Here is a 13,075-nt window from a genome sequence, read left to right as displayed (position 1 = left end):
GATATCACACAGCACATGAAATAAAAGTAGTTAATTTTTGAGTGGTTGTGTATATGCACAACTTAATTATATAATAACAAGTGCAAAGAGTTGAAAGAAGGGTTAGTACCAGAGAGCAGGAGGAGCAAAGTCATGGAGAATTTGGTGGCAGCCACGGCTTCTTATTGGTTTGAAGAAATTAAGAGATCAGGGGGGGGAGATGTTTATATAGAGGATCTCTGTGGGAGATGATTTGGTGGGTCGTCTCTCAGTAATGCTTGTATTTAGAAGCAGAATTCTCAATGACAGGGATGGCCAATTTTGACTTTAAAAGATTGAATAATGGGAGGCTATATAACAAATATCAAAGTGTAATCGTCTTTATAGCCTATTTTAAAGCAGTAATTGAGTGACTTCAGGTGATGGATAATGATGGGCACCAGAAAACAAAAAACAAAAAACAAAAAGAAGAACATAAAAGATTAAAAAAAAAAGATATCACACAGCACATGAAATAAAAGTAGTTAATTTTTGAGTGGTTGTGTATATGCACAACTTAATTATATAATAACAAGTGCAAAGAGTTGAAAGAAGGGTTAGTACCAGAGAGCAGGAGGAGCAAAGTCATGGAGAATTTGGTGGCAGCCACGGCTTCTTATTGGTTTGAAGAAATTAAGAGATCAGGGGGGGGAGATGTTTATATAGAGGATCTCTGTGGGAGATGATTTGGTGGGTCGTCTCTCAGTAATGCTTGTATTTAGAAGCAGAATTCTCAATGACAGGGATGGCCAATTTTGACTTTAAAAGATTGAATAATGGGAGGCTATATAACAAATATCAAAGTGTAATCGTCTTTATAGCCTATTTTAAAGCAGTAATTGAGTGACTTCAGGTGATGGATAATGGTGGACACCGAAAAACGAAAAACAAAAAACAAAAAGAAGAAGATAAAAGAACTAAAGAGTGAACATTCATGTTTCATTAATGCGCATTCCAATTACTCAACATTTGTTGATCAGGTTTTGAAGAATCGACCACGTAATCAAATCTCTGGAGTTAGAGCATCTCCAAGAGTGATCTTAGGTTTTTCTTATATTTGAGGAGCAAATCTCTCATCCTAGAAAATAGGGAGCCAAATAAGGAGTAAGTGCTCCAACAATGCTCCCCAAATGGTTCCCTTTCTTATGTCCTAGACTAAATATAGGGAGTAAGAAAAGTAAAAAGTCACTCCAACAATACTCCATATGTTGAGACTAAATATAGGGAGACACTTTGTTATTCTTGATTTGGAATACCAAATTCTATTCTCTATATTTAGTCTTCAACATAGGGAGCCTGTTAGAGCAACTTTCTCCCCTTCTACTCCCTATATTTAGTCTAGGACATGAGATAGGGAGGCTGTTGGAGATGCTCTTAGTTCTCTACGCACACGCATATAAACGAAAAAGTCCTGTTAAAACTTAGAAGCATAACATCTCGTACCTGCTCTTTTCTGGTGTTGGGTTCTTGCTGATAAACTTTTCCTACTTGTTATTTGGTAGAGAAATAGCTCGAAGAATAAAACACTCAGCAATAAAAAAACACGGGTTTATGTAGTGTAGAAATAAAATTTAGCATTTGTGTAAAGTAATAAAAAAATATTAAACGGAAATTACTTATTCTGTATATATATTAAATAATAGCAAGAATCAATGAACTAATTCCTTAAGTTGTCAACTAAACCAGATAAAACCCAAAAAATCATTACGAAAAAAAATAGTCGGCTACTAAAATTCATCATAAGTCAAAGACGATCAGCGTAACATTTAGAAATAAATTTTGTGCAAGTCGCAAGACACGATAGTTGCTTCGCTCTTTTATTCGGTCGCGTAACTACAGGGTACATAGACTTATACGTATACACGGGATTCATTAGTCCGTACACTACCCAAGCAATGAGTATTATACGAGTATTCTACCGTAATCGCTGCTGGATCCCAACTTTCTAAGTGCAGGAGATTTCAGAGCCATCTGAGAGATGTAAGGTGCAATAGTTTCTCTTAGGGACCCTGCAGCAAGTGCACCTTGGTGAAAGCTTCTGCTCGCCGGAGGACTTGCAGGTCATGTAGTCCACATCAAGGCAGTATTCTGGGCAAGCCCTCGCTCCCTCGCTCCTCTCAAACTGCCCAAACAGAACTACTCCTGTTTTTTTTTTTTTTTTTGACACATAATACAGAGAGTAAAGAGGTTAGTTTTGAGTGGGTATGCGCGCATACATGCATATGCACACACATCTTATTTGGCAATTGTAGAAAGTTGACAGGATTAGTACCAGAGATCAGGAAAAGCAAAGCCATGGAGAATTTGTTGGCGCCTGCCATTGATTCTTACTGGTTTTGAGAAAGAGAGATCAGGGTGAGATGCTTTATATGAAGAGTCCCAGTGGGAGCTGATCGATGGTCAAATTTGTAGGGAACTTCTTGCATTTTTCGGTTGATTTTCTCAGTTATAGTAGCGGGACCCAATTTAGACCAAGGATTGAGTGATGGGTTTTGATAGTAGCGGTCAACTTAGACCAAAAATTGAATGACGGAAATTACAAGGATAAATCAGAGTGGACTGACTTTTGTTTGGATCCAAAAATCAAATGTTATAGCTACCTTGAGGAAGCAAGCGGTGGGCTTCAAATGAGTTGACAATAAACGGATGCATAGAACACTGGAAAACAAAGGAAAGAAGAGTGAATATCCTTTGCTTCATTGATACAAATTTCCTATTGATCAAAAACCTAGACCAGATTGTGAAGATTTAAAATCTCTAGGGCCTATAATAAGCATATAAACAAGATTCCTGTGAAAACTGAGAAGCATAACAAGAATAACTGTACTCTGTAGCATCATCAAACCATAGTAGAGAGAATTTTAGAAGGGGCATCCACCTAATTAAATACAGGTGTGATGCCATGTAGGTCAAAACCACACAAGTTCATGATTAGCCATAGCAACGTAACCCATCAATGACTGCAAATTACCGTCGTAATCTATGGGTTAAAAAAAAGGAAGAATTCATTATTGCCCGAGTAAAACTCTGCGAGGGTCCAACTGCCCACTGAAGTAACTGGATCCAACTATTGAAAGTTCTTGGCTCGCGGTCCACTCCTCGTCAGGTTTCAGGACAATTGGAGTCTCAACCACAGCAGAGTCCACGCACAACATTGACATGTAATCTTCGTCCCCAAAATCTGCAAGAGATTTGGCCTTCTTTTCCCATGGATTCCAGACTCCTGCAAGAATTAAAACATTGAAAGTTTCGGTCATATAGCATGTGAGAGAGAATAGTTACATCCTATACAAGTGCTTGGAGAAACCAATTATGAAGGACAGAGACGCACCGGCATCAGGAAATCCTTGTTTTCTAAGTTCCAAGGTTCTTTTCCTCTCGTGATCAATGACTGCAATCTTCGATGGTGTACTTAAATATACTCTGTCAACCTGTCAATTAAAAGTTCAGTTACATTGTGGCTTATCATTGAGCTCTACATTTTCACCACATTGCCTTCCATATTACGCTCCAGCTGTTGGACTTCATTGCCCATAGTGCGATAACTACATTACATATTTATAAGATTAAACGCCACCAAAAGTTATGACTAGAACTAGTAAGCATTTATCTCATGTCTGCATACTTCTGTAACATTTCAGAGGTATGGCTATCGAGAAATAGAGCGTTGGTTTTTAATACTTAAACTTAGTTAAAACTAATCTGCAGAAAAAACTAGCCTCTTTTAGTGGATGAAGAGCTGATATTTAGAACATGTGAGTCAATGCAACCCTTGGGTGATGCTGGTGGAGGTTCGGTAGGCCATAAACTCTCCTTGGTTGCCCAAAAGGGCGATTGCAAATATAGATATCAAAGATAAATGATATATAGGACAATTTATAAGAGATGCTCATGGTTAGAGATTGTTCTTTGAATGATTCCTTGTTGCAAATAAATACTAGTATGTACATCTGTATGCATCAGTCATATACTTAAATATGCTATGTGAAAGAATGTTGAGCATTAATCACAACTAGTAAACACTGCTAGTGTACCACTGATCTGATCTTTACACCAAAAAATATGAGACGTAAAAGCAAATATTACCTCCCCATCAAAAGTTACCGCATCTGTTTGCTCTGTGAATCTCTCCTTCCCCTCAAGATTATCAAGATAATCAAGTGTCTCCAATCCCTCAACACGGACTTCACTGAAAATTTAACAGCAGCATTAAATGTTTACAAAGAGTACTAGAAGAAAACATTCTAAAATCAGATATAATATATTAAGTTAACAGATAAAAGTCAAATTCCAATAGATGAGCCAACATATAAAAAATAGATTTAGTACTGAAAAATCAGATATATCAGCTAAAAGAAAGAGCCTCTAGAACCGATTGCCGCAAGAAAACAAAATGAAAAAGAACATTGAAAAGTGTGCAGACAGTTGGAGGCATGTATGCACATGCACACACTTACACACAAGCGCCCACGCACAAAAAAAACTTGTTGGGGTACACCTATTTTCAGTATCTTAAAACCCATAATCACCCCCTCTAACTCGCTGAAACAAAACCTACATCGCTTGATAACAAGAAGTTAAGTAGCTTTCCCAAGTTTCTAGCATTCATATTCTCCAGGTAACCAAATCCTGCAATTTATAGGATTCCATTCAAACTACCTTTCTGTTCCTCAAAATCATAATACTTAGCAACTGGCTTAATTGTTTAACTCCCATCCCATCATTACATACCCTTCAAAAATTATTTGCTTAAATTTAATATACATTTTCTTCTGAGGTTAGCTTAGAACATATAGCATGTATAACATTTTTCTTAACGCTCTGCTATAGATGCAAAAACTAATTCTTCGTTTGAAGTAATTTTGTTATGAATTTTATCAAAATAAGGTTAGAAAAGTTATAAAATTATAAAAGATATTTAATCACCATGTAAACTTAAAACTGATCAAACAATTTGTACATATGACTTAAGGCTTATTATCTGCAAAATAGCACAAGATATTAAAAGGAGAAAGTTAGCTATAAAATAATTTATTAATGCCAAGTTTGTTAAATGCCAAGTTTGGTTAAATATCAGAATTTTACGTTTTGTATGCATGCTCTTAAAAAGTTTGAACCATCACTTTTTTCTTGCCTCCAACCTACCAAAAGGCTGAAATCTGGCTTTGTCCCTGTCCCTAGAAATTAACCTATAGGTTTCAAATGTAACGTAGAGGATCCATATTAAATGAAGCAGAGGTCAAAAATAATGGTGAGCTGAAAACCTGACATCTGAAACAGACAGGTAATTGCGTAATGCGAAGGTGAAGCTCAGTGCCTTGCTATCAGTGTTCTTCACTCTGGGAATTAAGGTTAGTTTACCAGGAGCTAGTATAACACGAAGTCGCAATTCAAAGCTGCAGAAAATATTAACCAAATGAGGAGCCGTTTCTGACAACATATTTCTTTCATGTCTTTCTGTAAATAAATTCTGAGCCCCACCTGCGTGGCCATGTCTTGAGGTCATCATCTGTGGACTTCAAGATGATGTCAACTGATGACTGACTCTTAGAAGTCGTTGGTGGAGATGACGAGCTGTCTAATTCCCATAATCTGTTCCTTGCAAATCCATGCTGCTCTAGAGATCCCATATTGCCAAACTGCAAATGGACATGTCAGCTATGCTCCGACTACAGTGAAGAAAGCAAGTTGTATTCACAATGATTAACGTATAAAACTACCTGAGGAAAGCAGATGGGTATTCCTCCCCTGATGGACTTAGTTGGCTTTACAACAGCCTACGAAAACAAAGTACCATCAGAAATGAGAGAGAATTATCAATCTGCTTTATTATGAACCTGAGAAGTTATGATCTACAAAACATTTAAGCATGTTGCCCACAAATGGGTGTTCTGTTATAATTTTTGTATCATTTATTGATAAACAATAAGATACGACATTATTCCACTTTTGCGCCATTCATAAGTCTCTTTAAAAGAAATATTTTCAGAGAGATTAGAAACTAAATTCAACAAACAAAAATAGTGTTCAACTAGCCATTTCTTACAGATTTCAAACATGATCTTTTACATTGAGTATGATGTAACATGTCCTTTTACATTGACTGTAATGTCTCTCTGTACATATACTTGATTCTTTTGTTTGAGGTTAAGAGGGTCGAAATTTGGATGGTCAGACTGAAATTTAAAGCAAATCATTTGTACTGTTCATTATTCATTTACAGTTGAGAGATCATTTATTTATTTAGAGACTGAGAATTGCAAATTGTACACCCCACAATTAAGTTTTGGTTTGTTGCATCAACCCTGTCATAATTATAAACATATAGTCATCTTGAATGATTTCCTTGATCAAGGTTTTGCATGCAAGACCCACGCAAATTTATAAAAGTGCATAACTTGTTCAGTGTTATACTCTAAACTTTACACATTTTCCATTTACACCATAAGAACTTGAAAGATGTGCAACAGACAATGTTAAGGAAAGCGCTAGGCGGCCTATGCGTAGGCACCAAAGCGGAACACAATCAGAAACTGTAGAAGAATTTTGCTGCACCTATTGAGGCATGTGTTCTTTGTGAAGTAGGACTAAAAATGAGGCATATGCTTTTAGTAAACCAAGGTATACAAAGCTTGAGAGAGTGAATATGGTTGAAGACAATGCTAGGGTGTGGAAGAGATAACACAAGGGATACAAGTGACGCCAATTGAGCAAGAAATATAAGTTGTCCTATATATCGTTTATCTTTGGCGTTATAAGTTAGGCAAAATTTGATGTCTTTCCTGTAGTTTCTGTTACCTGCCACTATGGTGAACATTACTATGAAGTGAACAACAAAGCATTTCTCCAGAACCACTAGAAGCAGGTACACTATTAGATAGAAGAAGTTGAGCATTGTATTTAAAATCTAAGATGGTTTTAACTAGAGACATGTTATGATGAGTTCATTTCATTAATTAATGGAACGTTCATGTATATTAAAAAGCAGCAGTTTTTAAAGCATGAAAAAGGTTGTAACTTGTAACCTACTAGGATCCATGTTTGTGCTGGGAGGGAGTGAGAGAGGGGGAAAAAAGTCCCTCGATATATTCATCTCCAAAAAGTCAAGAAGTTCATATGGAGTTCACATGCTATGAAAAGATAGAAAGTTGAATGATAGGGGGAAAAACTATTAACATGTCATAAGATACAACCACGTAGGTGTGTTAGCACTTGTCAAATAAAAGATAGCGAAAAAATATGTTGAAGGGAGAGGAGAAGCATAGATAGATTTTAGAAGCATGCTCATACATAATAAGCCAGCTTAACACAAATGAGTAATGCAGTTAAACATACTCATGCACATGCTACAAGATATCAACATAGCATTTATTTAGTCAAACATAACACATGCTTCGAAGGCATCTCTTTATTCAGAGGTTAAGTCAGATGTGTAAAGTGCTAACAAGAGTAGCACGGGATAGCACTATCAAAGCAGATATACCAAATACAAATCTAGATTAATCATCATTGTCTACAGTAAGAAAATGCAAAGAAGACAGAATCCACCTACTTTTGAGCTCATAAAAAGCAGTTCTTGTCGCCTTTGATTCTTCCACGAAACAACTTGCCCACCGTGGAGATAAACCTGGACAGATTGTTGGATATCATGTCCCCATGATATAATTTTGATGATAACAATTTATTCATAATATGAATTACTATGTGTATTATTGTGCACTAACATTTCAATACAGCTATCAACATGAACAAGTGCAAGATGAGTTCAAGGCATCATGAAGTAAAGAAGATGAAGAGCTTATACATCGATGTAATTTTTACATTTTCTTTACTTAGAAAAATTGTACAAGCCTTGATCACTCACACATACACACACAGAGATTAGAACACATTAACAAAGACTTAATGTGTTGGTTAACAATAGAAATCTCATATGTTAATCATTAGAGTATTTAGTCAATTAATGAGTCTCAAAATATTTCATACATAACATTTTGAACCCTTAATAGTTGACTAATTGGATTAGTAGTCGACTACTGAAGTCTTAGATCAAAGTTTCTGAAATTTTACAGAGTAGTCGACTACTATGTCTTGTAGTCGACTACAGATACAGTTTTTCTGTATATCTGAATTTGAATTTAAAACTGTATATAGCCGTTTATATCCGTTTATTCGGTTTAAAAAATTATCTTTTCAAGGGATATAAATAGGTTATGAGTTCAGAAATTTGAGACATTGATTCCTATCCACAAGCTTTAACATTTGTGCATTCTCAAGAGTTCAAAATTCAGATTTTTGCCTAAGTGTTAAGAAAAATCAATTTCTGAAATAGCCTTTGATCCTCATCCTATATACAACTTATTTAGGCAATTTTCCAGAGATTAAAAAGTTCCTAAAGCCATTGTTACACATCACAATACACTCAAGGCTTATAGGAATTGAGTTGTTACAAGGCAAGTGCTCTCACGGGTGTGAGAGGTGTAATCTCTTGGTGAAGAAATTGTGTGTAATTTGCAGGGACTTGCAAATTGGGCAGGTTTGCTGTTTGGTTTTGTAAGTTATTCAAAATCATAGTGGAACTCTCAAGTGGGATTTACTTGGAGACTGGATGTACACCTGGGAGGTGGAACCAGTATAAAATTTTGTGTTTGTGATTGTGATTTTCTGTGTTTATGCTATCTTCTTTGCAAATTATAATCTTCTTTGCATAAAATTTTAAAGAAACACTATTCACCCCTTAGTGTTTAAGTGTGATTAGATCAGATCCTACACAGATCACAATATCTGTACATGTCAATGACTACTTGCACTTTTGCTATATCATGCCACTACTACGAAGCAGTGAACGAATATCATCATACACGCATCATATGTTATTTATATGGTAACAAAAGAATGAAAAATTAATTAATTAACAAAGAAGTAGGCAATCTCCGGTAATGTTTACTATAAGCACCACAGTAAATGTCTTCATGCTTCATATACCAACAGTCTTGGCAAGTTTTTCCACAATAATGTCTATTCGCTTAACCAAAAAAGGTATACAGTTTTGGATTTAATTCATCCATCATACTTGTCATTATCCGCAATCAATCAACCAGAATCTAACATGACCAACCCACCCGCTGTTAACATTCGGAAAATTTCCGTTAAATTTATCTAAGAATCGAGATCCATCAGCATTTTGTTGGGCATATTTCTAATCGCCTCAGTTTAAATTTTGTATGTAACATATTAATCAATCCAGTCTCCCAAATTGGCTTCAAACCCTTTTGAATCTTTGATCCAATTGCAATTAATAACAGAATCCATCCAAAATAAAAGTCTGGGCATTCATTTAACAATGTGTTGCATGAATTGAAATATTTGTTCAAGAACAAAGAATCAATTGCTGCCCTGCAAACAAGATTCAATCTTTTTCGGCAAGAAATGAAGGAAGAAGGCAAATAAAAGAGAAAGAGACCTCAGCAGAAGATCCAGTGGGCTCCGTGAGAATAATCCTGGGGAATCCGCTGCCATCGTTAACCACGCTCCAAGGCATTATAAATCTCCAATCTCAAATCTCTCAATCCAAAACAAAAATTAAATTACAACAATTTTTTTTTTATGGAAATAAAAAGAGAGAAACTGCAGCTTGCATTGCCAGCATGCGAGCAATGGGGATCCTGGATGATGAAAAATCAAGTTGAATTTTAGCAAATTTAATAATTTGGATGATTTTATTATTATTATTATTTTGTGGGCAAAACAAGGGAAGGAGGTGTGAGATGCTGAAGCTAAATAAGGGACCAAATCACAAAAATATTTGGGCTTTAAATATGGGCTTTGGAGAGGATTCGAAAATTGGGCCTCTCCTGAGGTCCAAGACAATGGGGAACAAAGCCACGAGAAGAAAACAAACAGGATAGAGACTCTCAATCCTTTTCATTGCCGATGTCTTCCACCATGAAAATGGATGGACGCTAAATCTATACATGTTATGTTACGGTTCATTTTTAAAACCTCCTACAGATAAACACCCCAGTATAGCTCTCAAGATGTCATCTTCACTTTACTACACTAAAAGTTTATCCTTTTTTCACTTTGATACCCTCAAAGTTCCGATCTCATTTCGCGTTGATATTGTCATCTAATTTTTGTTAGGTTTACTTATAAAATTTATTTGGCGTGCTTGACATTATGTGACGTACTTAACATGCGATACCCCGTCCGTTGTTAAAAGAAACATTTAGTTTGTTTTGATCCTTAGCAATTTGGTAAAATGGATCTAAATATAATAGATACTTAATAAAAAAAACTAATAAATGTTGGGCAAAGCCGCAAAGGTATCAATGTGAGTTAGAAATGATAACTCAGGGTATCAAATGTTAAAATACATTTCTGTGGTAGCAATGTGAAAAATTGAATAAAATTTGGATATATATACATATGACATGACCGTTTTTGTCAAGGGTTTTAGATTTTAGTCCCTAAAATCTTGAATAGTTCTATATTAGTCCCTCAAATCTTTAAAATTGCTCATGCATTCCTCGAGTCCCAGGCTGTCTTCCTCGAACTAAAATGTCCCTCTAACCGCCTGTGAATTGTATAGTGTTGTGCCTCGAGAACCCAAACCAATCGCCGAGAAAAAGATAAACCACAACCAAAATCAATAGCACAAACAATCAAACACCAGTTTTACGTGGTTCGGCAAGATGCCTACGTCCACGGGGCAAGGAGGGGGGAGTTTTCACTATTAGAAATCAAGGGGATACAACTAGGGTTACAAATCTCTCACCAAAACCCTCAACAAATCACTCTTGATCTCTCCCAATTGCTCCAACAATAGAAGCCCAAGAACTCACCCTCAATGGCTACTAAAACCCCTTGCTTACAAACCCTAAAACCAAGTTTGGGTATTTATAGAAAACCCAAACGAAACGGGTCTGGAAAACAGACCCAGCTCAAAACCACTACGGCGGTCGACCGCCCCGGTCGACCGCCAAGCTGTCTGCTGCCTGAATCCACTTCTGAGCTCCATCTCTACAAATCTCCACCTCGGCGAAGATTCTACCAAAACTGAGCCGACACCAACCAAACCAATACCTCAACTGTTGCATCCAGTACGCCATGGCAACGGACTCATGACAATGGACTCCAATCATAACACGTCGAGACCCAAACGGGAGTGCGAACACTCAACCCCAAAACAACTGTGTCTACTCACCAAATCGGCTGTATCAGAAAATTGACTGCCTACGTATCCTCTCCAAGGAATCAAGCCTTCACGTAGTTCACCCAATGGCCTCCAAAGGCCCTCAATCCAACCTGCAGTTGATAGCATCATCAACGACCCCAATCTGAAAACAATCCAATACCTCCACCTGAGATGTAACAATGGCCGTATAAAAAACATATCCACCAGCTGCATCCAAATCAACTACATCATCATCTGCACCCATAAATAAATGACTCTCATGCTATGCCACCTCAGCTGGAATCCCAAACAATGCAGAATGACCTGGAGTATGTGGGGAAATCCCCACCCAATGTGGAGTAGCATCAACCTCCACCCGCTGTGATATCCCTCTGACCTGATCAATACTCTCCACCTGCCGAGAGTCCAAAGTGACAAACCTGCTCAGACCAAACTCAGAAGCTCCCCACTGATAGCCGAACGAGCCTCTGAATCCCAAATGCGCAATCGGATCCAATCTCACATCAGCGATGTGACCAAGTGCTGGGTAGCCCAATATCCGACGCCACCAAAAATCTAAAACAGCCCCACCAGATCTAACAACTCTATACGCAGCAGTCGACAACCTCATAAGATGACCTAAACCTGTCGAAGCCTGAATACCAGATCCACTGCTTGACAACCAATGCCGATCCTCCTCCAGAAAAGAACTACCCACTAAATCCGTCATCTCATCACGTCGCCCCACTGTCTCCTCTCCTCTGAAGTGTCTCCAACTGCCAAATCCGTCATCTCATCACGTCGCCCCACTGTCTCCTCTCCTCTGAAGTGTCTCCAACTGCCATGAGCTCAGCCCCAATGCAAGAAAGGACCCCCTACTAGAACAAGTATGACTGGTAACCTTTCTGCCCATACACCTCCTCCAACTGTTGCGGACTACTAGGGCTTTATACCAACAGAACTTGGTTGCAACCCAAATATGCCTAGTACAATCCCCAACATAGGAAACAAAATAACGATTACCTCCCGATGATGCCTCCTCGGAAAGCCCCCCAATGCCTGACTGAACACCTCCAATAAGACCCCTCGATCGATGGATAGAAGTGCTGAACTCCACCTCGGTCTTCTCGCTCATCCCAATGTGCTCACAGGACTTCAATCTGCAGGTCATAGCACTTCTCAACAATCTGTGCACGGCATAACCAATAATATATCCCAGCACCAAATAATGCCACAGTCTAGCTATAGAAGTAGTCAGCGCCCTATCAACTACCGTGCTCCCAAGCAGATAATACAAGTTACTCCGTCTGACTCCCTTCATCACAATCATGGACCCCGATGTGACCTTCAAGCGAGAATCCGTCAAGGTCACCCTATAGCCTGATGCCTCCAATACCGAATCCGTCAAGGTCACCCTATAGCCTGATGCCTCCAATACCCCAAGTGAAATGATGTTCTTCCTCAGTTAAGGAACGAACCTCACATCAGCCAACTCCTGGATCATCCCGTCACTCATCCGAATCTGAACGGTACCAATACCATCAATATGGCATCTGTGATCATTACCCATAAGAACAGCATCCCCTCTTTCCAACTCCTGAAAGCTGAAGAACAAATCCCTTCTAGGACATATGTGGTAAGTAGCACCAGAATCTAACATCCACTCAGTGGAGTTGACAACATCAACTGACGGAAGAGCTGGGCACGAATAGCCCGAAGAATATGAATCTGAAACATCGCCACTAGCCTTGGCAACATTCACCTCTGAAGCTTGAATAGCTTTTCATTTATTCTTCACGGCTTGCAATTTTGGGCATTCGGCTTTCCAATATCCATCCTCTCTACAAAAGGCACACTGATTCCTACCAACTGCAGGATGCC

The 13,075-nt window shown here is 38.0% G+C and overlaps 1 protein-coding gene across 2 annotated transcripts; it reads right to left on the bottom strand.

The window, feature by feature from the left end:
* LOC109837631 (putative glucose-6-phosphate 1-epimerase) lies at positions 2,775 to 9,772 on the bottom strand. Of its 2 annotated transcripts, XM_020405952.1 has the most exons (8): positions 9,482 to 9,771; positions 7,571 to 7,645; positions 5,739 to 5,795; positions 5,500 to 5,657; positions 5,283 to 5,414; positions 4,105 to 4,207; positions 3,350 to 3,449; positions 2,775 to 3,241 (listed from the first exon to the last, which is right to left on the bottom strand). In XM_020405952.1, exons 1-8 carry the CDS (start codon positions 9,557 to 9,559, stop codon positions 3,027 to 3,029), a joined length of 918 nt encoding a protein of 305 aa, XP_020261541.1. In that variant the 5' UTR covers positions 9,560 to 9,771; the 3' UTR covers positions 2,775 to 3,026. The 2 variants fall into 2 exon arrangements, with proteins under 2 accessions (XP_020261541.1, XP_020261542.1); XM_020405953.1 differs by lacking the exon at positions 5,283 to 5,414 and having other exon boundaries at positions 9,482 to 9,772.

The sequence above is a fragment of the Asparagus officinalis genome, chromosome 4 (genome assembly GCF_001876935.1).
Source record: "Asparagus officinalis chromosome 4, Aspof.V1, whole genome shotgun sequence".
In the NCBI taxonomy this organism is placed as follows: domain Eukaryota; kingdom Viridiplantae; phylum Streptophyta; class Magnoliopsida; order Asparagales; family Asparagaceae; genus Asparagus; species Asparagus officinalis.
This window is presented reverse-complemented; position numbering and strand designations above follow the sequence as displayed.